The sequence below is a fragment of the Erigeron canadensis genome, chromosome 4 (assembly GCF_010389155.1).
Source record: "Erigeron canadensis isolate Cc75 chromosome 4, C_canadensis_v1, whole genome shotgun sequence".
In the NCBI taxonomy this organism is placed as follows: domain Eukaryota; kingdom Viridiplantae; phylum Streptophyta; class Magnoliopsida; order Asterales; family Asteraceae; genus Erigeron; species Erigeron canadensis.
Genome location: NC_057764.1, coordinates 36,821,078 through 36,845,392, shown reverse-complemented (window position 1 = coordinate 36,845,392; position 24,315 = coordinate 36,821,078). Strand labels below are relative to the sequence as shown.

The window sequence follows — 24,315 nt, the reverse complement described above, 5'->3', positions numbered from 1 at the left end:
AGTACAAATTTCATGAAAAAATAAAATATGAAGAAAGACAGATAAGTTTTTTTAATGTCTTGGGAGTTGGGGAGAAAATTTGAAAGTGGAAGAATTCAAAGAAATGATTAATCTTCTTAACTATATAGTCTTATAATTCTTTTAAATATGAGATAGTGACAAGGGAAAAATCAGGAGGTAAAATTAAAAATGAAAATTAGTAGATATTAAATTTTTTTTTTGTCATTGTTATGTTCCGAATATTAAATTAGGATCTTGTAATTCACTAATTAAACAAAAATAACACTAATAATCTAAATTTTCCATTCAAACTATCAATACATAGTTTCTAATCAATAAAAAACTACACATACTTATGAAAATACCAAGAGAAAAGACGTATACTTATGACAGGGGAGGTCGGTGGTGGTGGTATCCTATCTTTGTTTTCTTTCTTGGAGCCTAAAACTCAAAAAAGAAGAGAAAGCCTAGGCTTAAAATATAAAATTATTAATAAGTGGATTATGGGAAACTATAATGATAAATTTTATTAGAACTATTAAATTAGTTAAACATATCAAAATTTTTAAAAAAATAATCCATGAGGCTGGCTTAATAAATATAAATTTTATTGAACGAAATACGGATATATTAATAATATTAAGAGAAAAAGTGACAGTGGTCCGGGCCCCGCCGGGTCCCTATAAAGAACCACCCCTGACTACATCTCACATTCTTATAGTTTTATAATGATTTTTATATTAATTTTGAAAAAGATTTTTCATTTTTTATAAAGAACATATCACCCACAGGCAACAGATTTTTAAATCCGGTCGATCGATTACTGGATGTTGGAAACAACCATAACAATATCTGGTTAATAAGTTTATTCGCATATATTCAAATCCAAAGTCTTGCCATTCCCATATAACCTACATAGAAAAACCTCGTCCATTCAAAATACGTAAAAACAAAAAGAAAAAAGAAGGCCATAAAAAAATTTATGTACCCAACTAGCATTATATAATGGTCGGGAACAGTAACAGGACATAAACTGAAACTCAATACATTTTTTTAACATGTTAATAGGTAGTATATTGTAGCATACCAAAAAACACCTAGTTGAATATACCGTAAATTTTAAAACACAAACTTTAGTACCGAAATGCAAAATTGAAAAATTTGGCAGAAGGCAAATATAAAAAATTAAAAACTTACCGAAAGTAAAAAGACGGAAAGCTTAAACACCATAAATGTTAAGACGGGTGAAGTCCAAATTTGGTGGCTAAATAAAAAATCCAAGATTTTAGTGGTAAAAGTAAGAAAAGCATATACTTTACTATTAACCTTAAAATAGGTTATAATTTGACTTTCTTTTACTTGCAAACCAAAAAAACATAACCCAACAACCACCGACCACTAACAAACTCTTATCCTTTCCCCCCTCAAATTTCCTTCTTAGCCTCAAAAAAACTCTGTCACAAAAAAATAATAAAATAAAAAATAAAAAAATCACCACCTAGCATCTATCTAAATATAGTATGAGATGAAGATGATCATTTGCTGCTAGCGTTTATACTCTCCAAAAATAAATTTGAGATTCTGTTATAAGTACATATATATTTATACTTGTATAGTTATAGTTATCTAAAAATAATAAATGTCTGTTGAGAGATCATTTGAAGCATGGGAAGAAGTACAAAGACATGGATTAGATTTAGCAGATAAGTTAACCCAAAGTTTTACAGATATAATACAGACCCATATCACTCCTAAGCTTTTTGATGTTGAATTACATACCCATAAGTTTGTTGAACAAGATTTTAGGTTTTTAGTTAATAACAATAATAGTAATTATGGAATTAATGGTGTTTCGGCTATTTTCGATATTGGTAATAAGTTAGGACAAGTTGGGTTGGAGTTTGGGTCAAGTTTGAATGGCGCTGTTCATCAGTTTTTTAGTAGTTTGCCTGTTCCGTTCCGGAACCAGGACGATTCGGTTGTGGTGAGGGTGGATAGTCATAGTGGTGTTTATAAGGATGGTGGTTTGGGGATTGGTATAAAGGTTGATGAGGATTTGGGTGCGTTGGCGAAACGGTTTCAGGATTTCGGATTTGATGATGATATTGAGAAGGAGAAAGATGATTCGGGTAATGAGGATGTTGCAAATTGGAATTTGAAGGATGCTGGATTTTCGGGTAGAAGTCAGGTATATGCTACTTGATGCAAATGGTTCTGTTTATTGTAGAATAATGGTGTATATGTTCATATTAATATATTTGTGTGAAGTTTTTAGTAATTTAATTTACTTGTAGAATGCTTGTTGAGCTTTTGATTGAAAATAGAAATGTGGTTGTTAGTTAGGTATAAGGTCATTTAGTGACTGCGTCCTTGGTAACTTTCGTTAGGTTTTCGTTATCAGTTTGGGTAATATATTATGTGCATTTTCTCAGTTTGGGTAACTTTTTATTTACCAAGCCACGGCATTACTGGATGTCTGGATCCTAGTCAAGACTTATCAGTTCACATTTTGCCCTAGTTAGGAATATAGAAAGAAATTTACCCAAATTGAGGAAACACAGATAGTAGAATGTTCCCAAATATGCATTTTTCCTCAGCAGTAGTAAAAGGCTAATCCACCAACCACCAACATGTCCCTTGACCATCGTGAAAAAGGCAGAGCATTTTTATCAGAATGTGGCTGTTTTTGTTGTTAATATTGAAACTCAAAAGGGTAACCCACCTTAACAGAAGGGAAAGACGGGGGAGAAGCTAATGTGGAGCAGGTAATTCTGTTCATCGCAGTCAAGAGACATGGGACATGGGGGTATGTGAATAGCATTGGAGCCCTTAGGCTTAGACTGCATTTCCCTGACCGCTGAGCTTCCACTGCGGGGACAATTGTTAATAGTAATTTCGCTTTCTTCATTATGTAGTGCCATCTTCAGTTTAATATAATTTGGAACTATGCAGTTTTTTTTTTAGCTTATTTGCTTGATGATCTATTGGACTACTGGTAATAATTGTAAATTGTTTTCTTTTTAGAAAAAATAGAAAAACTCATATCTAAAGAATAGGTTTTACATGGTTAAGCCTTTATACCTAGATTATACCCTAAGGCTAACCAATCAAATACAAGACTATATATCCACTTTAACCTCTATATTAAACCTATCTAAACATACAATCTATATAACACCTATCTAAACATACAATCTTACAAATTGATACAACTACTTCACATTCCACTGCATATTGATTTTAGTCCGTTTTTAACTGATGGCTAGTTTATTTAATTGCAGGGAACACTTAATCTTTCAACAATATTTGATAGTCGGACATGTGGTGTGGAAAGTTCTTTGGCTGCAAGGGGAGATTTTTGGAGAGTAGAGGCATCACATGGCAGTTTTTCCTTCGGAAATGGGAATCCGTCTCTTTTCCTTGTCCAGCTTGGACCAGTGCTATTTGTTCGTGATTCAACTCTTCTTCTGCCTGTGCATTTGTCAAAACAACATCTACTTTGGTATGGTTATGACAGAAAGGTATCATACTATCATCATATCCAATATCTTTCTAGCATATTATTAATTAATCAAGATCTTGATATGTCAACTAAAGCTAATGCCAAAAGAACTCACCTTTCTTAGTTGACTGTCAGAATGGAATGCATTCTCTTTGTCCAGCTGTGTGGACAAAACATAGAAGATGGCTGTTGATGTCGATGTTATGTCTCAATCCTATGGCTTGTGTAAGTATAAATAAGTTGATGCCGATTGAATCCTTTTCCTTTCTTGTTATTGTAAATTAAGCATAACAATGATTATAAATTTGCAGTATTAGAAGCTTCTGTGTTATTATCTGTAACTTGACTTTTTTGCTGCAGTCATTTATGGACTTGCAGTTTCCAAATGGCCAGCTCACCTATGTTGCCGGTGAAGGTATATCCACCAGTGCTTTCTTACCGCTTTTTGGTGGTCTGCTTCAAGCACAAGGTCAATACCCAGGAGAAATGAGGTTCAGTTTCTCATGCAAGGTGAGTTATTGTACAACGCCAATGTCCTTGTTTCTATACATATTTCTGATATAGATATCTCTTTACAGAACAAGTGGGGAACACGCATAACACCAATGGTACAAGTGCCTGCAAAATCATTTACATTGGGTTTTGAACAACCTTTGGCTTGGAAAAGATCTGGTATCATGGTGAGGCCAACTCTTCAGTTCAGGTAATACTCAATTCTGATGCACCAATTCATTCTAAAACTGCACATAAAATTTTAAGCCATTTTAGTTTCATGTATTCTGCTCAAGAACCAAATGCATTGGGTTTTTCTATGGCCTTAGATAGTCTTGTTTCTTGACCAGCTTACAGCCAACACTTGGTGGGAATAACCCTGGTGTTAAAGCAGAGCTAGTTCATTCTTTGAACGAGGAACTTAGTCTCATTGGTGGTTGTTCTTTAGTGTCACACCCTTCTGCATTTGCATCACTATCTGTAAGTGCATTCCTTGAACGAGGAACTGGGTCTTATTTGCCTTTTTCCCCCAAGAATCATTTTTCTTGTCTGTATCTACCTATACATATACATATGCATACACATTGAAATTTTTTAAAGTTGTGTTTTGTTTCTAAGATCCATGTTCTACCGTGTATGCAGCTAGGTAGGTCAAAGTGGAACGGAAATGTTGGGAAAACAGGGATAGTACTAAGAGTTGAAACTCCTCTTGCAGATGTTGGCCAACCTTCTTTTTCTGTTCAAATAAACAGTGGGATTGAATTCTGATCAACATTACAACCAAAATATACAACCGGTGATGGAATCTCAAGTTCTGTATCCAAGTTGGATACTCATGTAAATAAGCAATGTTTCAAGCTATGCTTTGAACTACCGCCTTTTTTCGGTTTTAGTCCTGACTCTAAGCTAGACAACATGCTCAGATTCTAGCTCAGCTGTAATTCGGTTGGTGTTGGGAACCTCAATGAACAATACAAAGTTGTGTAAAGTCAACATAATCCTTGTAATATAGATACGCTCTTTATGATATATAAAAGACAGGTATTTCCAGTAGTAAGCATAAGTTAAATTCTTTCGTTCACACTAAAATTACAAATAATTTTCTGCCTGATCTTTGTACCACAAGCAATAGTAGATGAAATATATCTACAATGTTTATACATCAAGGACACCGTTAAAACACAAACAGAAGCATGTTAAGCGTCCATCCTAATAATATTTTCAGAATAATGAAAAAAACGTAAACTAGATTTTGATGTATATTTCTCTATAAATCAAATTCATATGGCAAACTTATCTAAGACGATGTTTATCAATAACAACAAACTAATGATCACAAAAAGTGATATTCCTTTAGGCGGACGAGTCTACCCATGGACCATCAGTTGACAGGCTCCCCCGCCGTTGACTATCCCCTGATACAACAGAGGTTAGTGTTTGACTGTCTTGTGATAGCATTTCAAACGCTCTAAATCTCATGTCGGCATCCATAGCTCCTTTTTTCACTAAAGCTGGCTGAACTGGACTCTTTCCTTCCAGCATACTCACTACCGCTGACATCTTTGGCCTAAGTGTCGGTGATGGATTGGTGCATAGTAGAGCCACATTCAGCATCCTCATCACCTCTTCCTTCGAGTAGTCTGAACCGAGTCCAGGATCCACCAGTTCAAGTAGATTCTCTTGCTCTTGTAAAACATAGGCCTTTAAGTTCAACAAACGTGTAGCAATAGTCAGAAATATGAGACTGGCTAAAATGAAGTTAAATGACTGTAAGTTGAATTTTACCCAATCAAGAAGGTAGACAAATTCCTCCTTTGGCCGATAATTTGTATTGCTTTTGCCGCTCACAATCTCTAATGCAACAATTCCGAAGCTATAAACATCTGCTTTATCTGTCAAGTATCCTCTCATGGCATATTCTGGAGCCATATACCCACTGCAAATCACACCATTAATATGTCATACTCGATCACAGACACACTAGCTAGACAATATCAAACTGTGATACGAAATGGGACTCACATTGTTCCAGCAACTCGTGTGCTGATATGGGTATTTTCTTCTTCATCAAGTTTCGCAAGACCAAAATCTGATATTTTCGCATTAAGATCCTTATCAAGAAGCACATTGGTGGCTTTTATGTCTCTGTGAACAATTTTCAACCTTGATTCTTCATGGAGATAAGCTAAGCCCCGCGCCACTTGTATACATATCTTTTGTCTTTTTGCCCAGTCTAGATTAAGACGTTGGTCCACTTTTCCTGAATTTGGAATGACCCGAAATGTTAAATATCATCAACTCTTGAATATGAGATATGTGGATAGTAAAGTATTTACCAAAAAGAGCGCGTGCAAGACTATTGTTTACAAGGTACTCGTATATCAGTAACAACTGGTTTCCTTCTATACAACATCCATAAAGCTTAACGAGGTTTGGATGTTGTAAGGCAGATATCATGCCTATCTCCGTGACAAATTCTCGGTTCCCTTGCTTTGATTTTGAAGAGAGTTGCTTAACAGCAATTTCAGAGCCATCTGAGAGAACACCCTGCAGATAATGTGAAGGAAAAGAAAGTTGTGTTTAGATGATGAGGCTAATATAATTCTGCTTCTCAAAAATATAAGTTGACAGACAGATTGTTTACTTTGTAAACGGGTCCAAATCCTCCTTCTCCAATTTTGTTTGCGGGATCAAAGTTATGCGTAGCAGTTTTAATTTGTCGCAGACTATAATAGCCTGTCTGTAATTCAAGAGCCCGAAGTTCTGTAATGGAAATGAGCGCAAAAACTATGATAGAAAATAGGGAAGAACAAGTGATTATTAAAACCCAACGTTTGTATAATGTACTAACCTTTGTCTTCTTTATCCCCTCCCAGATAACCTTTCTTCCAAAGAACAGCCAATATTAAGATGACAAATGCACACGAACCAATCACGATTCCAGCTATCGTCCCAGCAGAGAGTCCATCTGTGGGGATATCAAAGTCTACAAGAAGGAATAATCAATAGGTTTAGACTCGTTTTATTAGAATGAAAATTTAAAACTTGAATGTTAAGGAAATTTACTAACTTGGTGTTACAGTGATAGCTGATATAAGCGGGCCATATACACCTCGATCTGGAATTGCAGTAGTCCCCTTCCCTGCCCAGTACAAGTGAATCTCTAATGTGCTACCGTTAACAATAACATTATCAAACTCTCTAACGATACCCCTGCCGGTACCATTAGCCTCTTCCCTGATGTTAAAGTCTTTCAATAACAATTGTCCCTATATAAACGGCAAATCTAATTTTGTAACAAATTATATAATCAATACATAGTTATATACAGTCAAATAGATACTGAAGTGTCTGTGCACTCACTTGGATTGATACATCAAAGATACGTCTTCCCAAGCTATTAAAAGTCGTATCATCAGTATACATTATTTCAGCAAAGTGGAGGCGTACTCTGTAGCTACCTGATCTTAAACACAGCCCAAAGTATCTAAGGGAAGTAGGTGAAAGGCGGGCCGTGTTGTATAAACTGCCACCTGTCACGTTTGATGTGCGCGTGACAAATGGTGCATTATCATTTCCCAAGAAAACACCATTGCTGCTATAAGCCCATCTCTCAGAAGAAGGATAAAAGTAAGACTGTTCATCAGTCAGGTCTTGCTCGTATTCATTTCCTTCAAAGTCTACACTGTTTCCACCACAATTTATAAATAAAGAATAACCTGATATGCAAATTCAGAAAAAAATGTAAGGTTAAATATAGATTTGAGTTATGGGAAGGCAGAATAACAAAGGAGAACTATTTACGGTTTGGATTTCTGCTGCAAGTAAGTCCGTCTGTCAAACACCAAGAATTTCTACACAATAAATTCACACTTAGGAACATTTCTATAAGTTAAGATGAGCAATATATAAACATAGGAAGCATACCCGTTGCTTGTTTCTGAAGATGATAAGGCGGCAACCAGATTCCTGCCAATGGATTAAAGAACAATTGGTAAGCGCATGTAGGTGAGTACGTTTTCTTGTGGTAAATGAAATATGACTTACAAGCTAGATGGCTGACAATTCCGTTCTTGTGTTTGTGTAAAATTGTTGTAGGATAAGTCACTGCATAATACTTAATTAAGATGGTGCATCCACTGATCTCATAGCCGAATGCAAGAATGTAAGTACATACATTCGTAATATGTAATTAAGGACGGGGAATAACTAACATCTTTCTATTATTGACGAATGCCCAAGCAGGAATTTCTCCAGATAGTGAGTTATTATTAAAAAACCTGCATCCACGAAAAATATTTCATTTCAAATTGGACTTGAAAATCAAAATATCCATGCAGTGCAGTAGACATTATGAGCAAAAAAAATTCTGATTAGTAATTTACACGCTGTCAAAATCCACACTTCCAATTGAACTAGGTACTTGACCATCCAACATATTGAAGCTTAGGTCTCTGCAAATAACGATTGAAAATAAAGCTTTAAGAAGTGAAAAACGATGTAGTCTGCTTTAAGATAGATATTACAGATTGACTCACAAGTTTTTCAGCCGAGTCATCTGTCCTATGTAGTCTGGTATTGAGCCAGTAAGCAAACAATTTCTCAAATGCCTGCAGCAAAGTTGATGAAAAGAATTATACCAGCTTTCTGTACTAAGCTGATTAACAAACTTTCTGAAGCAGAATTAACCATGAAATCAACTTACAGTCTAACCATGCGTGTCATATTTTGCAGATCAGGAAAGGGTGAACTTGGTCCAGTCAGATCGGTAATCCTCCTGAGAACCATAATGCACGAATGAGGTAAGTTCTATGCCTAAATCTGCAGTCACGAACTCATTGAATAAACCAAACTAATAACGGTGACAAAATGTGGCCTCACAGTTCAGTTAAATTTGTCAACAGAGATATTGTAGAAGGAATAGGCCCCTCCATTGATGTTCCTTGCATATCACTGCAGGTATGTATGATACATTAAGGATCACATTGAACTGAAACAGATATTTATGTAACAGATTGTAAAAAGTTTAGACGAAATAAACACACAGTCTTGTGAGTCTTGTCCAATTCCCAATCAAGCTAGGTATTCTCCCCGATAATGTACTTCCATCTATCCTACTGCAATTATCGTAAACAGGTTTAAATTATCAGGAAAGAATTTTTGATGGATGGTGAAAAGAATATAAAGGTCGCTAGCTAGTACTTACAAATCTTCTAAATTAGTAAGGTTGCCATATGATTCCGGAATGGTTCCTGTGAAATTATTTGCAGAAAGAAGGCTGCAAAAAAAGCTCTAAACTGTAAATGAGATGGTACGATCTTAATAAATCAAATTATGATTGAGATGTAGTCTTACATTCTTCTCAAGAGAGGTGAACGCCCAAGGTTTGGTGGAAGTGGTCCTTCAAGCAAATTGTCTTCCAAGACTCTGTTATAAGGATCCAGATGTAAGATCAGTAAGAAGTCCCATAAACGATTGATTTATTGTTTACATGAAAATTATTACTTACAGTTCCTCAAGTGTCGGTATATCACCTAATTCACTAGGTATTGAACCACTGATGCGGTTTCCCAAAAGACTCCTGTAAAGAAAGAAATATCAGAAGAATGTTTCATTAAGCTTAGAAAATAATACATAAAGAAGAATTAGAGCAAACAATAACTCTTACAAAATGGTAAGGGGAAGCTGAGCCAAACGTGCTGGAATACTTCCGCTGATATAGTTGCGAGAGAGGTCTCTGTATGACAACAATAAATTAATAATATTACCAACTTCGTTTATTGCATTATGTCACCATGATCACATCCTACAACTGTCAGATAAACATTTTCTTGAATGGGTGTACTTACATTTCTTGAAACTATATGGGGTTATGACATATTTAATAAAAAGGCTAAAAATGTGCACTTACAGTTCTTGAAGAGAAGTGAGGTTTGCAAATTCTTCAGGTAGAACTCCTGTCAAATTAAGTCCCTTCAACTGGCTGTAATAAAAAATAAGTATACTCGGAAGCATTAGTGAAAAAGGTATAGAACGTCCCAAACAGACAAACATGCATCAGGCCCTGTGATAGTGTGATCCACTGCAATGTATCTAGCTAATCTCAAAAGAATTCATTTGGAAATTTCTTTTCAGGAACTTAAGACGGACATACCTATTCATAATTATAGGATAAAATGAGACATAAAAGGATAAATAGATTCATACATGTGTGTAATGCGACAAACAGTGCTGTTACAGTTGCAGGTTACATTGCTGCCAAATCTAATAAGCCCTTCATCATTCTGAGATATTGAGTTATTAAGACCTCCACCTCCACTGCATGAATTTCTAGCAACCTGCCAATCGCTATACTGCAGCCTTGAGGATATTGACTGAAGAGCCTCAACTGTTGTCGATCATTAAAAGAAGAAAGAAGTTTATCCAAATGAACTTTCTACTTAAGAGATTACGTACTTCTAACCTTGCCATACTTTGGTAAACCAGGTGTTTTAATCATAAAAGCATTAATTAACTAGTGTTAAAAATGGTAATAAATAGTGATTAACATATAAGTGTACAGGTAACCAATCATGAGTAGATTGACTGGTATGTGGTGGAGCCTAATTCTGAGAGATCTTGAGTTCAAATCCTAGTGTGAGCACAATGTTTTCCCATCATGCCGCTTTAACAATAAGAATTTAGTCAAAAGTCATAAAGCTTTTAAAATATAATTAGTTTTATAAGTACATATTATTTGTATGTTTAGCTTCTAATATATATCAAAACTAAATGATAGCTTGCTCATGTCCTTGAATTGTTCAAATCCTTAACCATTTCCAATGTTCCCTAGTGGTAATGCATATGAAGGTGTCAGAAGAGACCCGCGTTTAAACCTCACTAGGTAGACATCTTGAGATGATCAGAGGAGAAATATAGACATTGCCGGCATACCGGCTAGACTATCAACATCAAATCCAAAGCTCTAATTTCCTGGAATGGCTTAAACAAAGATACCTCTCCGTTTACCGGTTTTGTTCAAGTCGGTCAATGCTTCTAATCTGTAATTAATAATTTATCTTCTTGATATACCTTGGTTGACCAAAATCGGTCATACTTTTCAACTATTGCATATTTGACTATAATTTGACCATAATCAGCCATACATAAATTGCACTTATGAGACCAACCAACCAAAGATTCAGATGCCAGCTAGTAGCTCAACCAATCAGCCAATTGACATGTTCAACTTCAAGAAAATGGGGCCAACGAAAAATAATTGTAAGATTTGCTTCTATTATTTTAAATTCTAATGCTATTGACTTTACTTAGCCATCAAAAGGTTATCGGTTCTAATCACACTTGTTATTAACATATTAAAAAATGATGCACTTACATCAATTTTTACACTAGCCCTCGTGCATTTTATGGTTTGCCTGGAGAACATCATCTAACTAGATGATGTTAACATCATATAAATTATCTCCTAATCTAAAAATCAAAAAAAAAAAAAAAAAGTACAATTATCTAAGCCTTGGTTCATATAATTGTATTTTTGACACAGATTATTAATTTATAAATATTACTTTAACCAACTTCAATAAAAGTTTGTTTAATGGGAGAAACAGTCAAAGAAACAATATAGAAAGTGGACTGCCGGTATACGTACGAGTCAAAACAAAATTAGATTTTCAATTTTCAACAGTTAGCTAAAGTTGTTATTATTACTTTTTGGATAAAATTATATAAATTAATAATAAAATAATTCAAAAACTGAAAAACAGAGGCAAAATCAAGTAAGACAACAACTAGAAAGAAATCAAAACAATAACCACCACGGCGGCACCACCACATATTTGTTTTTTAGTTAATATTACTGTACATTCTCTAAAACAGATGAAAATATGAAATACGATCGAGTATATATGTAGTGTGTAACAATATAAATAAAGATTGTTACTAGATAATTAAAGATATGGTAAGAAGATTCCGTTAATTAGTTGGTTATTAGTTAGTGTAACAAATTCAGTTATGTTCAAAATTCTATATATATAAAATTAATTCATTCAAAACAGATATGATAAACTCACGAAAATCATGTATATATACATAAAAATAGTAGTACTGTTAAAAATCATCATTTTGCACATGCAGATACAGAGAATAGTGAAAATGAAACCAACGTGCGTACCTTCTTGTAGGGGCAAAAGTTGAGCGGAGCATCTAAGATGCTCAAGTGGAATTAATAGAAAAAACATCAGAATAAGTAGTGTTAATGTTGTAAGTACGGGTGGACGACGGAGATATAACTTCATTATTTAGTATATGGTAATAACTAGCTAGAAGGATGATAATGAAAAATAGATGAGAGATTAGTGGTAAGGGTTTTAGCTAGAGAGAGTAGTGGCCTGCCTGCTGCGAAAACAAGTTAGAAATTATTATATATGAGACTATGTACCTAACAAAGTTTGTTATGTTCTATATATATTAACAACAAAAGAAAAAGGTAAAGAAAAAGATCAAGAAGTTCGATACGGATTACATGATGATTATCTTAATTATCAATACAATAATACTAATATTATATAACCTACGTACGGACAAACTACTACATTATGATAATAGTTGTCGATTTTGACCAATGTTCAGAGTGGTTCAACATATGTTTTCTAATAGCATAATGATTTATTTTTAAAATATTAGTCTAAAACTTTTTATGAGTTACAAAAAATTAAAATAGATTTCGTTAGTTTTCTTTTTTAATTTTACCATTTAATTTCATATAATAGTGAAAAAGATCTTTAAACTATTAATTTAAAAAGATTTATTATTCTCTTTCAATATTATTGAGATGGTTCAAGTTCCACATAAGATAAAAATCAAAGTGTTTTTGATGTGTGAAATCTAGTAATAAAATTTATAAACACGATTTACCTAAATACTAACCACTACACACTCACAGGCAGTGTGTCTGATCACATGCAGTATAGTAAAAGCTGGTAAGCCGAGATCGTTCACAAGGACTATTATAAGCATTTGTAACAATTAAGTGATTCAAGTAAAAATGGGGGGGTTTTGTGGCCGAATTGTCACGTTGCAAGTAGTTAGTAAAAGAGTTAGTAATCTCTCAGGATTAATCGAAAGAGGAGTTTGTTGTTTAAAACAAGAATTTAAAGGTCACCCATCTTGATTTCGCTCGACAACATGTTAAGATTGCACATTTTATGAAGTTCAAATCCAATTAGTTGATTAAATGACCGAGACCCAAATTAATCTTCAACCCCGTACCCGTCAAGTTTACAACTTATTTGACTCTCTTGTATAAACTAGTTCCATTATTAAGACCGGTACCCCGAGACGCCTTTTTATAACTTCTCTAGTTCAACAATGATTTTGATCATTTCAGATAACAATTATGTCTATTGATTGTACACAACCATCAACCCATTAATCCTTATTAATTATTAATTCTCTTCTACCGTACCCGTCATAGAACCAATCGCTTCTAACCAAGCGATCAAAATAACCTTTACTCAACCCTAGTTGCCACTAAGCTTGTATAAAAATTATCCGCAATTAATAATTAAATAACAAATAATTAATAGATTAAGATCACGACACAACGTGAAATCAAATCATTTGAATTATAAAATATTGTGCAATCCTTACATATTGTCTCACTCCATCAAGATGGATGAAAAGACGATTAGCCACTCATATTGAAATACGAATAACGAATCAAATATAGAGAATTCATCGTTACCGAATACAAGGAATTGAAAACGAATAACGCAATGATTCTAATCGAGCTTGAGATCCTTCAAAATGATTGAATACAAGAAAAACCCTTGAAAAGTACTCAAAAATCGTCTAGAAAGTGAAGTTAGGGTTTTTAGAATGTTTTTGCAAGCTATTTATATGTTAACAAAATTCTGTAGATTCGGCGCCAAACTGCGTCGCAGTCTCCCTTTTGACTTCAGTTGACTTTGACTTCCTTGACTGGTCTTTTGGCGTATATGGTCTAACTGTGTCGCAGTTTCAGGGGACTGCGAAGCAGTTTTATCCTCAACAAATATTACTGCGACGCACCATGAGCCTGCGCCGCAGTGCGCGTTGACCAGTGTTGACTTTCTTTGACTTTCTTCTAATCTTCACTCTCTTGCCTCGTAAAACGTCCGTAAACACTCGTTTTACTCCAGAAACTTCGTTTTCTTCAGATTATCGCTTAAGTACCTGTTATCAACCTGAAACACTAACAAATACCATAAACGCACCAAATGCATACGAAAACGTCTCTTAAACATCAATAATCAACTACTTAAGCTATGGGAAATGGACATAAAATACGACATATCAGTTTCTTACTATGAGTAAGGATGTAATGACAAAGTATCAAATTTTAGTTAGGTTTTAACCAATGACAAGTTACCATGTGTCATCTACCATTTTTGTTAAAAAAAAAAAGTCAAATTTTGCCAAATGAGGATATAAGAAAACTAATGTATCAAAAAGAACCAATTTGTTAAAACACAAAAGACAAAAGAAAAATGGTAAAAGGAGCCACAATCGGCTCCACTAGGCCGATAAACTCCATGCCAAACATTGTCAATGCCAAAGATGTAAAGAAATCAATTTGTTAGAAAATTTCGATAGAAGAACAATATATGAAAAATAAATCGTCTACACCCTGACTCTTAAATCAGATAATTTTTTAACAATTGTTGTGAGTTTTTGACATAACTTGTAACACGATATATAATATTTCGATGGCAAATCAATTATATATTTAAATTAATCGTTAAAAAAGAATAATTAATAGTAATGCATGGCTGACTATTCTACGATGGCGACAACAATAATGACTGACATAAAGCGATCAGTTGGATTAGAACCTTTACATCCAACTAGTTTCTATTTCTACGAACTTTCCGTGTTCGTATGTTTGCTACAAATATAGGAACAAATTACTGAATTAGTGAATTAAATTTAGTAATTTTCTATATTGGGCCCCTGAACGTCGTTTACTAATTACAAGTATAACAGAAGCCCAAGTCATAAAATAACCCATGTGCTATTTTAGCTTTCGTATTCTAAAAAAATTTGTTATGACTATGGCGAAGTTTATTCAAGCCCGGAGACAACTTTATCAAGCGAAAGCTTGAAAAATAGTTGACGAAAGTTAACTAAACTAAATGACCATCAAATTTGAACAATAGAAATACATAAATATCCTCGGTTAAGAACAATTACAAAAGTTTACTCAAAATAAACAAGTAATACCCATTGTAGTTTGTAACATTAAAGTCGAGGTTTCAAACTTAATATTAGTCACAATTTTTAATTTGGTTTATTGATGATACTAATCGATCTTTTATATTATGTATTTATGTTGAATGTTTGTATTAAAACAACAAGTTTGACGACTTGGTATAAAAATTTACTTTTAACCTGATCATGATTATAATATTTTACATATAAAATTGTCAATATACACACAAGGATAACGATTTATATATATTCAATGGGTCCATACGACTATAAACACCTGGCTATCATATATTTGGCATTGAACATACATATATATACAAACTAAACTCGGCATATAAATACGTATAAAAAAATACAGTTAATGGTTATGTATGCAATCCAATTCTCTCTCTCTATATATATATATATATATATATAAGAACGATGAGAACACCTTAAAAATATCATTTTGATGCATTAAAAGTCCATAAAACTAACATAGTGCATAACTAATTATCTTTATTTAAGTGTTTAACAACAAATTCATCCTTCAAAATCAAAATAATCATGTTTTTTATTTTGTGCATCCATCTTGGATGTATATTCATCAAAATGATGCATCCAACAAAAAACGTGATTTTTTCAATTTTGATGAATCAATGTGTTGTTAAACGCTTAAATAATGATAATTAGTTATGCACTATGTCAGTTTTATAGACTTTTAATGCATCAAAATAATGTTTTTAAGGTGTTCTCACAGTTTTATATATATATATATATATATATATATAATATAATTACCCATTTAAGATTCATACACTCACATGCAGCAGTGCTACAACATATACTTGTATTTCCTTAAATCTTTTTTTTATTTTTGAAATAAATCCATAATCCATCAATATCTAGACATATCAATTTCTTTAACTTTTTCCTACTCAATATTCTCAATGCCAAGTATTTCATTATCATTATTTCTTCATTTTCTTCCAATCACAGTCTTTAAATGCAAGAAATTTATACATGTTTATAAATGTGAATAAAAATGATAAATAAAAAATTCAAATTTTTTATAAGTGTGAAAAGAAGATATAGAATTACAGATAAAAATATTTTTGTTATACTGGACTACTGGTAACGGGTTGGGTCAAAAGTCAAAACATACTATATTGGGCCTTGGATATCATTTGAAGTTTGACCTCCTTTACAAAATTATAAAAGTTTTCGGAAAAAGCTACATATTGTCAAAGATGACTTGTATTCCTTTTTATTTCCTTTCCAAAGTTGAACTTAACATTCCAATATTTTTTCTTTTCATAATTATTTTACATCATCTTAACTAAAAACTCATTTAGTTAAGAACTCCATGTTAAGTTCAAATATGTTAAGTTGTTTAACCTAAACTATTGTCTTTTCCTTGTAACTTTTCTTCTGTAGTCCACTTTAAGGAAGCAGCTAGTTGTTTATCCTAAACTATTGTCTTGTTTTCCTTGTTTGCCGTTCGATCACTCGAAGCAGCTAGCTTCCGACATTTTGCATATATCCCATGGAATCAACCTTCCTATTTAAATATCACCATATATACATGATCTATCAAAACACATGTATTTATAGCACAAGTTAAAACTTCATGGTTAGTATTAGCTTCTATTTAGAGAGCAATTAAGGATGGCTGACCATAATTCCCAACAAACTCCAAGAATAAGAATCATTGGGGTTTTAGCCACGCTCGTATTGTTGTCTGCTGCTTTTGGGTTTGCTGCTGAAGCCACCAAGCCACAGGTAATTAAGTTGGACACACATATATGCACCTTATATATATACTAGCTGCAATTAATTAGTAAAGCAAAAAAATAACAAAATAAATAAATAAAATAAAGACAATTTAAAAAACACATAACTTACATTCTTCATTGATTTTTTTTTTCTTTTTTTAAAAAAAGTATTGAAACAAATTATATTATTTTCTAAACAATTAAACCATATTGAGTTATATAACTATTATCAAATCAAATCACAAAGCACGCAGCGGAATATTAATTCTATGTAGTTAATTAATTAACCAAGATAGAAAACGTGTACCTTAGATTGAAGAGTATAAAGCAAGAAACTTTATGGAAAAGGTTTAAAATAAACCTCTCTACGATCGCACACACAACGTTAGAATGTAGGTATGCTAGTACTTGATCACGAACCGAACAACTTTTGTTAATCACCCTTAATATCAAACGAACCAAAACCCGAAACCCTTTGTGTTTGGTAGAAACGGCCGAAGACAAGAGAAAGGAGAGAAGGAAAGATTTTTAGGGTTTTAAAAAACCTTAAGATTTTGTGTGTGGAAAACAATTATATTAGTCCTCCTTATATAGGAGTAGGAAACTTGATGACCAAGTTTAGGGCTTTAAAACCCTCCAATTCGGCCAGCCACCCTAGAGGATTCTAGAGGGTTTCCTAATTGTTTCCTAATTACAACTCTCCTTCGTTAAGTCCGTTAATTAAGTACCGTTAACTATTAACCCTTTTAACGGACGATCGTTAGTTTTTCGTGATCTAATTAATTAATAAATTACATTTAATATATTAATTAGTTATAGTTACATTCGTGTTGAACATGTGACCCCATAGGCTTAAATACTTTTCGAACATACGTTCATTTTACGTGATCATATTCTAACAAACCACATACGAAAACCATCCTAACAAATCATCAGATGCCACCAGTAATAATAGAAACTATCTACTCCCGTCGTATTGCACGAGTACTGTATATATATATATAGGTTAGGGATAAAATAAAACAATTATTAACGTAAAACAAGTAAGACACCGTAAGAAAGAGTGTGGCATGATAATTTTTAAAAGTAAATTATAATTTTAAGGGTATTCTGGACATTATGTATATTTCATATCCGGCTCCTATGGTGATGTACCTATCGTGTTTATTTTTAGTCAGCCCATACAATAACAATTTGTCATTCAAAATTATACATATACAAAAATGGCGTGCGATGGGTTTCGAGCCCGACTTTTTTTTTTCCATTTGTTTTTTGCTTTTGTTTTCAATTAAGATTTTTCCGTGTGTGTATCAAATGTAGAGTTAAACACGTTGAAGCAAAATGGACCAATGGCCCGACCTTTCTTTCAAAACACAATCAAATTTAAAACTTCATATCATCATTTTCTTATACATAATCTATATTCCCTAATAAAGCAACCCCCTCTCCAATTAAATATTTGTGTTTTTGAAATACTTTATTTGCCCTTGGAGTTTTTTGTTTTTTTTTCCTTTATGTAACTACCAAAAACTTTTATTTTAATAATTAATATCACCAATAGAACCATCACCGACACCATTATATCGTTTTCTCCACCACCGCTATCGCATTACGCGGGTACCATGCTCGTATGGAACTCCTCTAAGTTTTGACTTTTTCTTTATTATAAAACAATAAAACATTTTTTGGAATGTAGTAGTGACGCGTGCATCAAGCAAATGTGTATTTTAAGTTGTGCATCGTTTTTTACTTTTTAATTTCATGTGCTAAAAATATTATGGAGTATCATTTTACATCTTAATGAAACTATGAGACACATGAATTTATTTATTTTACACTTTCATGTTTTTTTTACATGTTAATATAGTTGCTATATAATTTGATGTACTTTCTTATATATGTCGATTCATTTGTCTAAATTATGATGCACTAATTTAAATATCTATTCTTTAGTCCAAATTATGATGCACCGATCCATTTATCTTAATTATTATGATGCACCAATTTATAGATATTGATCCATTTGTCTAAAATCTGATGCATCAATTTATACATATTGATTCGTTTGTCTAAATTATGATGCACCAATATATACGTGAATTCATACATCTATCTAAACTATGATGCACCAATACATACATATTAATTCATTAGTTTAAATTATGATGCACCAATTTATATTGATTCATTTGTTTAAATTGTGATGCACTAAAAGTTATTGGTAGATTAAATTGTAGTATGGTAGAATAAAAATCAATTTTACAATCTTTTATATATATATATATAGAATAGAAGTGTCTAACAGTGCATTTAGATGCATCAGAAAAATATAATTTGTTAAAAAAGTTTGTTTCAAGTTGAAAAAAAAACTAAAAACTTATTTCATATATATTATTTTTAGTTTTTACAAAAACTTCACTATGTGTTAAAAATAATCACGATTTATATCTATTTAAATTTATTTATTAGAATATGTTTAAAGAGTTGAAATTAACAAACAAATTGAAGCTAGTTTTGCGGCACGTTTCACCCTTTTACGCAGCTAATGCATCAAATTGTCTTTTGTATATACCACTCCACTTTATAAATATTACGTAACTGCCATTGCTAGTTTTCTTTTCCATAAGATTTCATCTAGTATCCCATCCGACGATTGTAATTTTGTCTTACTTATTCTACAATAATAGTTATTTTATAATAACTGACCTCTATATATATATATTGATAACGTATTCTCATATACTACTTGTACGTGCACGACGCAGCTTGCTGAAGTACTCGGTGTAGTACGACATGGAACATGCACATATCCAAGTAGTACCACCCCCAGGGGACTTGGTGTCGCAGCGCTTTTAGTCCTTTTGGTCTCTCGTTTTTATTGTCCCGGAACTCGAAGCTCATCTTCCATTGCACACCTCTCCCGTTTATTATCTTGGTAAGTACTTATACATAATTAATTCTTCAATCCTAAGAAAAACATATAGAAAATGCAAGAACACAAAATTTATAATTTAGATTCCTAGTTGATATTTTAACTAATGTATACTAGTATTATTATTATTATTATTATATATATAGGATGGCATGGGTTGGTGCGATATGTTTCTACATAGCTGGTTTGATAATGTTGGGTAATGAAGGCGAGTTAGAACGCACGGTATATAGTCGAGGAACAGGTGGCGGATCTCCGTATAGTTACAGTTATTATGTGTGCGAGGTCGTAAAGCCAGGGATTTTTGGTGCGGGTGCTTCTTTTGCTCTCGCAAGTATTGTTCTCGACATTATTTACTTGGCTGTAATATATATTTGATCATGTAGACAAACCACTACCTATACCTCAACGCAACTTGGCTAGGCCGCCTAAGTGATCAGTGATTTAACTAATTAATTAAGAATTACAAATACATTTCCGATTGATCGATCAAGACTGTTTTTATTTAAATATTCATACATGCATTAATTCGATTTTATGCTGTATAATTATTATTAATTAATATGAATGAATTTTACTTCGAGGATTTTATTTTGTATATATAAGAATTATATTTTTCGAGTCAGACTACAAAATTAAATATTCATAGATGCATGTCTTCGTCGTGATATGAGGTCATTTGCTTATTTTGCGACTTAAACACGTGTATTTTAATTTTTAGACTACATTGGTTGTTAACAAATAATAGATAATATTGCGCTCAACTGAAAATATCCTGAATCCAAGTTTTTATTTGAGTAATTCTAACCTACAAACATTTTACAAATATAATTTCTACCAACCAAATCATGTTTATGTAATCTCTTTCCTCTTTCTCTCTCTTTGTTGATTGTATCAGGGGTGTTATCGAGTCGAGCCGAGCTGAGCTCGAGCTTAACATGGCTCGAGCTCGACTCGTTGTACCTATAATATGGCTCGAGCTCGGCTCAAAAAGCTCGAAAAAGACTCGATTTTGGCTTGTGTCTATAAAGATGACTCTAATTCGAGCTCGAGTTGCTCGATAAAAACTTGGCTTGTTAGCAGCCCTAAACTCCATGCCACATGTGGTTTAATAAAATTTTTTTCCTTTCCTCTCCGTTGGAAATTTACATATCTATACAATTTAATATTTGTCCAGCATACATTTCGAGTCTACAACTTCTTAGTTAATGACACTCGAATACCACAACGCTTAAGACACTGTAGATTAAAATTTGTTATCTAATTTGTAGAGGATTCACAAATAGGGTAAAACTAAAAAAATCATAAAAAGTAAATCTAAAAACGGACAGACTATTCAAAAGCTATAAAAAATTTTTAAAAAATTTGGGCATTCCCCCCACCCCCCAAAAAAAAAAAATGTAGTATCGCCCCTGCGAGAGTGTATTGTTTCCATGATTTGTTTTAACCACAATCAAAGTAATGTGATTCAACTATCTCATATCCCACAGGTTAATATTCAGCGGAACCTAGGTTCGAGTTTAAGAGCGAAAACTTTTTCACTAATGTGCATGTTGTCATGCCTTTAGACAGGCTATTAAGAAGTTTTTCTTTTTTTAGATATTGAATAAAACAATCTTTACCATAAACCCGGTTAAAATACATATGATATTTGATCCTTTGTTTAAGAATATATATCTATAAATATATCTATATATATTAATCGTATAAGGAGTCGTTGCTCCGCTATTATGTTAGTTATCTTAATTTTCGAGTTACAAAGTTTTAAGAATATTGGGATAGTTGCTTAAATTTTCAAATAAATACTTTAAAATAGTTAAATGACGATTGCATTGAAAAATAGACGAAAACTATTATAAAGAAGACAACGTATTATAGTTCTCTATTATATCTAAGGGAATAATAAGTATGCTGCTAGAAGGAGCATACTTCCATGATTTTGTGACGGGGGATGATTTGGTATTTATACATGTGATTTTCAGGGGGAGGGGGGGATTGTGAGGGGGAATGAAGGAGGATATATGCTTCTAGCAACATCTTTGTTTTTTTTTATATTTAATTTTAATAATAACAGTTCCCAAATGATTATACTCTATCCGTCCCATTGCGATCTCTGGTAGCGCGAATGCGCGCTTCTTTCCTTGCATTCTATATTTCAAAATTTTAAAGTCTTTCATTTTGGATTTTATCATTTTTGTTTGTGTTATATAACACTTGATGAAAGTTATATGAATTGTTTAAGTTTTGAATGTTATTTCGTTTATATAAATTTACTTGCGTATTATATAATTAATTAATTTTTTTTTTTCTTGTCAAAGTTGAAATATAAAGATTTTGAAAACTGAAAACATGACATTTTAGTAAGATAGATAGAGTAAACAACAACAACACATTTAATTATTTGTGCATTTATTTCAATATTTAAAACTCAACTAATTTTACAGCTGTATATATAGATGAGTTTTGTTTATTGTTTTTATAAAGGACCAGACGATTAAGCAATGACAACCAAATTTTGTTTGCTCATCTTCATTTGCCTTATGTGCAAAGGTAGATATACTTGTCATGAAATATATATTAATATTTTATTTTTCAAATTTTGATCATGTATTTTTTGTTGAGACATAATATTATGGTGTGTATATGTATAGATGTATGTGGTCAAGATCAAAACCTCACCATAAATCAAGAACCAACCGGTGAACCCGATGAGTGGAACGTAACACTTGAAAACCAGAACTCTTGCGTCATACTAAACGCATACTTAGATTGTACGGGGTTCCAATCCCGCAAAGACATCGACCCAAAAGTCCTCTTAAAACAAGGCGACGTGTGCCTTGTCAATGATGGCCAACGCATTAATCCTAGTGATAGCCTAAGCTTTGTTTATGCTTGGGACAATCAATTTCCTTTCACATTACTTAATCAGTCTATTTCTTGTTCATAACTAGTGATCATTGTTAGTTTTACAAATTTAGACCCGAAATGGGGAAAGGTAAAATATTTCTTGTTTCCAAATATAATTACACCCTGTATAAAGAGAATTGACGTGAACAGTGAAGCAGCCTGACTGGTTGCTGGCTCAGCAGCCTGCCTGCTAATTTTTTTTATTTTTTTTTTATTCGCGTGGTTTGTAGATGTCAATTTGCCTTCTTTAGGTTTCTTTTTTTAGACTTATATCATTATTTGCTTTCTTTAGGTTTCTATTTTTTATTTTTGCCTTCTTTAGGTTTCCATATTTTATTTTTGACTTATATCATTATTTGCTTTTTTTTAAGTTTTCTATTTTTTATTTTTGACTTATATCATTATTTTTAAGGTGATAACGTTTTAGTGTTTCGTACTGTAACCGTTAAATCTTTTAAGACTTTTATTTTTACCTTTAAAGCTTTATGTTTAAAAATAAAAGTTGAGTTAGGTTGGATTGTTTAGGTGGAAGAGAGAGAAACTAATTTTTTATTAAAGGTTGGGTTGATGTAGGTTGGAAGTGTGGATGATCTAACCGACTCCCCCACTTTAATTTCTTGATAATCACGTGACCCACCCAGATACTTTTCTATATAATATTTCATCGACGTATTTCATTTATTTGTTTCTCTCTTTCCTTCCTGTCCAAATCCTCAGGTGATAACGTTTTAGTGTTTCGTACTTTAACCATTAAATCTTTTAAGACTTTTCTTTTTACCTTTAAAGTTTTATGTTTAAAAATACACGGTGATGCAGTGTTAGTCTTTCTATTTCGCAACCAAAGGTTTTTTTTTCTAAGACTTACATTGTATTGTTTAACGATGCGGTTGACATACTAAAATTAAGGACCCAGATTCAATTGTATGTCTGGTTGTTATCCTCAGCCAACGGCCGGGTATAACACTAGTTAGTATAAAAACACAAGTGTACACCATAAAATCAAAACTAGACTATTTCCAGATGACCAAAATCAATCGATTTTAGCATATTGTAATTGTGATATATAAGTACATCAAAGCTTTAACTTCAGAATTGAATATATTACACGGCATTAAACTTACACAAAGAGTATGAGAGGGTTCAAACGACTCTTCAATGAAAGCAGAAACGGCGAAATGCCTATAAAGTATTTTTAGAAGTAAGGCCTTTCCTAGCGGGCTTGTGACTGGCTCGTCTCGACCTCTTCTTGTCCAAACACCGTTGGCACCATTTCTTCATGGGGCCTATCATGGTCTCATGTATAGTGGTGTAGACGCGGGGTGGGGCCCTATGACCGTTTAACCATATGTAATAATTTAATAAATCAATTAATTGGAAATCTTAAAATAGTATAATATAGAAGAAGTAAAGAAATGTATTGTTGTCAAGAGTGCCACCCAGTAAAAAAAATATAGGCGTGAAGCAAACGTGACAATAGTAAA

The 24,315-nt window shown here is 32.8% G+C and overlaps 2 protein-coding genes and 1 long non-coding RNA gene across 4 annotated transcripts; 1 reads left to right on the top strand and 2 right to left on the bottom strand.

Moving 5' to 3' along the window:
- Positions 1-1,385: 1,385 nt before the first annotated feature.
- On the top strand, positions 1,386-5,047 carry LOC122596264. 2 transcript variants are annotated; one of them, XM_043768815.1, is made up of 7 exons: positions 1,399-2,188; positions 3,282-3,521; positions 3,638-3,727; positions 3,863-4,012; positions 4,081-4,205; positions 4,345-4,474; positions 4,637-5,047. In XM_043768815.1, exons 1-7 carry the CDS (start codon positions 1,640-1,642, stop codon positions 4,760-4,762), a joined length of 1,410 nt encoding a protein of 469 aa, XP_043624750.1. In that variant the 5' UTR covers positions 1,399-1,639; the 3' UTR covers positions 4,763-5,047. The 2 variants fall into 2 exon arrangements, with proteins under 2 accessions (XP_043624751.1, XP_043624750.1); XM_043768816.1 differs by lacking the exon at positions 4,345-4,474 and having other exon boundaries at positions 1,386-2,188; positions 4,637-4,722.
- Positions 5,048-5,083: 36 nt separating this feature from the next.
- LOC122596263 (probable LRR receptor-like serine/threonine-protein kinase At1g53430) lies at positions 5,084-12,425 on the bottom strand. The gene is made up of 24 exons (XM_043768813.1): positions 12,165-12,425; positions 10,202-10,382; positions 9,906-9,977; positions 9,663-9,731; positions 9,504-9,575; positions 9,350-9,421; positions 9,201-9,272; positions 9,040-9,111; positions 8,876-8,947; positions 8,700-8,771; positions 8,533-8,604; positions 8,380-8,448; positions 8,209-8,274; positions 8,042-8,101; positions 7,922-7,963; positions 7,799-7,848; positions 7,358-7,713; positions 7,065-7,263; positions 6,846-6,980; positions 6,639-6,757; positions 6,331-6,541; positions 6,017-6,254; positions 5,780-5,930; positions 5,084-5,695 (listed from the first exon to the last, which is right to left on the bottom strand). Exons 1-24 carry the CDS (start codon positions 12,286-12,288, stop codon positions 5,348-5,350), a joined length of 2,994 nt encoding a protein of 997 aa, XP_043624748.1. The 5' UTR covers positions 12,289-12,425; the 3' UTR covers positions 5,084-5,347.
- Positions 12,426-16,354: 3,929 nt separating this feature from the next.
- LOC122594852 lies at positions 16,355-17,516 on the bottom strand. The gene is made up of 3 exons (XR_006323125.1): positions 17,303-17,516; positions 16,898-17,047; positions 16,355-16,781 (listed from the first exon to the last, which is right to left on the bottom strand). It is a non-coding gene; the product is annotated as an uncharacterized LOC122594852 (long non-coding RNA).
- Positions 17,517-24,315: the final 6,799 nt, after the last annotated feature.